This window comes from Aptenodytes forsteri, unplaced genomic scaffold, assembly GCF_000699145.1.
Source record: "Aptenodytes forsteri isolate BGI_AS27 unplaced genomic scaffold, ASM69914v1 Scaffold337, whole genome shotgun sequence".
Lineage (NCBI taxonomy): Eukaryota > Metazoa > Chordata > Aves > Sphenisciformes > Spheniscidae > Aptenodytes > Aptenodytes forsteri.
The window spans coordinates 29,357-31,668 of NW_008794889.1; the positions used below are offsets into that span (position 1 = coordinate 29,357).

General features: G+C 59.3%; 1 protein-coding gene across 1 annotated transcript in view; it reads right to left on the reverse strand.

The window, feature by feature from the left end:
- The window catches only part of LOC103895475 (zinc finger protein 850), a gene marked incomplete at both ends in the record, with an annotated part of 29,788 nt that extends 27,602 nt beyond the window's left edge, over positions 1 to 2,186 (reverse strand). Inside the window, one exon of the mRNA XM_019470953.1 lies at positions 1,259 to 2,186. Within this exon, the coding sequence (XP_019326498.1) occupies positions 1,259 to 2,186 (928 nt within the window). The remainder of the gene's footprint in view (positions 1 to 1,258) is intronic.
- Between the last annotated feature and the right edge of the window lie 126 nt (positions 2,187 to 2,312).

A 2,312-nucleotide genomic window follows, 5' to 3' on the forward strand; every position in this document is an offset into this window, starting at 1 on the left:
AAGAGTTCGGCTCCGTCAAGGTTTTGGCTCCACCAAGGTTTTGGCTCCATCAGAGGGTTTTGACCATCGAAGTTTGGCTCCATCGAAGTTTGGCTCCATCGAAGTTTTAGCTTCACCAAGGTTTTCACCAAGGTTTTGGCTCCACTCCACTTTTGGCTCCACCAAGGTTTCGGCTCCATTGGGGTTTCGGCTCCATTGGGGTTTCGGCTCCATTGGGGTTTCGGCTCCATTGGGGTTTCGGCTCCATCGGGGTTTGGCTCCATGAAAGTTTTAGCTCCATCAAAGTTTTGGCTCCATCAAAGTTTTGGCTCCATCAAAATTTTTGGCTCCATCAAAGTTTTGGCTCCATCAAAATTTTTGGCTCCATCAAAGTTTTGGCTCCACCAAGGTTTCGACTCCATTGGGGTTTTGGCTCCATTGGGGTTTCGGCTCCATCGGGGTTTGGCTCCATGAAAGTTTTGGCTCCATGAAAGTTTTGGCTCCATCAAAGTTTTTGGCTCCATCAAAGTTTTTGGCTCCACCAAACTTTGCTCCATCAAGGTTTCAGCTCCACCAAACCCTCCCGACAAGGAGCCGTGATGAGATTTCCCCCCCCCTTGGGACCTTCTGCGTCCGAACTGACCTCATGGATAGAGACCACCAGTCCTTACGACACAGGGGCCGCCCCGTACAGCTGAGATGCATCCTCCCATGAAGGCTGTGGAGACCCTCTCGCTGAGGGAAGGACCATCCCCTGCCTCAGGAGAAGACGTAGAGCTCTAGCGCGCATCGTGCCATTCCTTCATGCCCGTGGAGTGGCCCCTTGCGCCCCTGGGGTCTGCCAACCAGGTCTTCCCGACAGCTCCAAAACTGGGTGATCTCGCCCCATGCGCCTGCCACCACCACCCAGGACTTGGGGGACACCTCACCTTGATGGCCGTCACCCAGGACTTTGAGGACTTGGTGGCTCCGAAGGCTTGGAGAGCCTGGAGAACCCACCTGGACTTTATTTCTCCTGCCCATCCTGGAGGATCTCCAGGTTTTTTGGTGGAACACCGTCAGGAAGAAATCAGACGTGCCCCACACGTCTTGGGGTCGAGCACCAGCCAAAAAAAAAACCAAACCCCACTGAGCTCCTTCTCCCTGCCCAATTTTGGGGTGATCTGTGGGGTGCTGCCGCCTGACACTCACGACCATCAAGCCGGGGAAGGTGTCGGCTGCTTTCCCCATCCTTGACGGGAAAGCTGGAGCTCCTCTTCCCACCCCAAAACGGGCTCACGTATGGACCCGTTGGTGACGGATGAGGGATGAGCTCTCACCGAAGCTCTTCCCGCAGCTCAAGCAGGTGAAGGGCTTCTCCCCCGTGTGGGTCCTCCGGTGCCGGTGGAGATGCGAGAGGCGTCCAAAACACTTCCCGCACTGGGGGCACCCGTAGGGCTTCTCCCCGGTGTGGATCCGCTGGTGGGTGATGAGGTTGGAGCTATCGTTGAAGCTCTTCCCGCACTCGGGGCAAGCGTAGGGCTTCTCCCCCTTGTGGGTCCTCTGATGGGAGAGGAGGTGGGAATGGAGGCTGAAGGTCTTCCCGCACTCGGCGCAACCGTAGGGTCTCTCCCCGGTGTGGATCCGGTGGTGCTTGGTCAGGTCCGAGCTCTGGCTGAAGATCTTCCCGCAGTCGGCGCAGGCGTAGGGCTTGTCCCCGGTGTGGGTCTTCTGGTGGATGAGGAGGACGGACCTATAGCTGAAGCTCTTCCCACACTCGGGACACCCAAAGGGCCTCTCTCCAGTGTGGACCCGCTGGTGGATGAGGAGGTTGGACCTCTGGCTGAAGGTCTTCCCGCAGTCAGGACACTTGTAGGGTCGCTCGTGGGTGTGGGTACGTTGGTGGGCGATGAGGTGGGAGCTGCGCCCGAAGCTCTTCCCGCACTGGGGACACTTGTAGGGCTTCTCGCCGGCGCGGACGTGCCGGTGGGCGGCCGGGGAGGATCCACAGGGAAAACTTCTCCCGCCCTCCCCGCAGACGTCGGCATCTCCTGCGCTGGGACCCCCTGTCCGCGCGCTGTCCCCCGTCCCACCACCCCTCGTCCCACCACCCCTCGTCCCCTTCTCCACCCATTTCCCAGCCCCACGTTGTCCCATCCCGGATCTTCTTCGGCTCGTCTCCATCCTCTCACCACCACCATCCTCCTCGCCGTCCACGGTCCCGTCACCTGCAAGGACAGACGTGCTGATACGGGATCCCAAAGCGTCCCACCAAGCCCCCGGCACGTCCCCAACGGATGGAGGTTTGGAGCCGAGACCCGGAGACGACCGCTCCGACCATCCAGCTAGAGCCA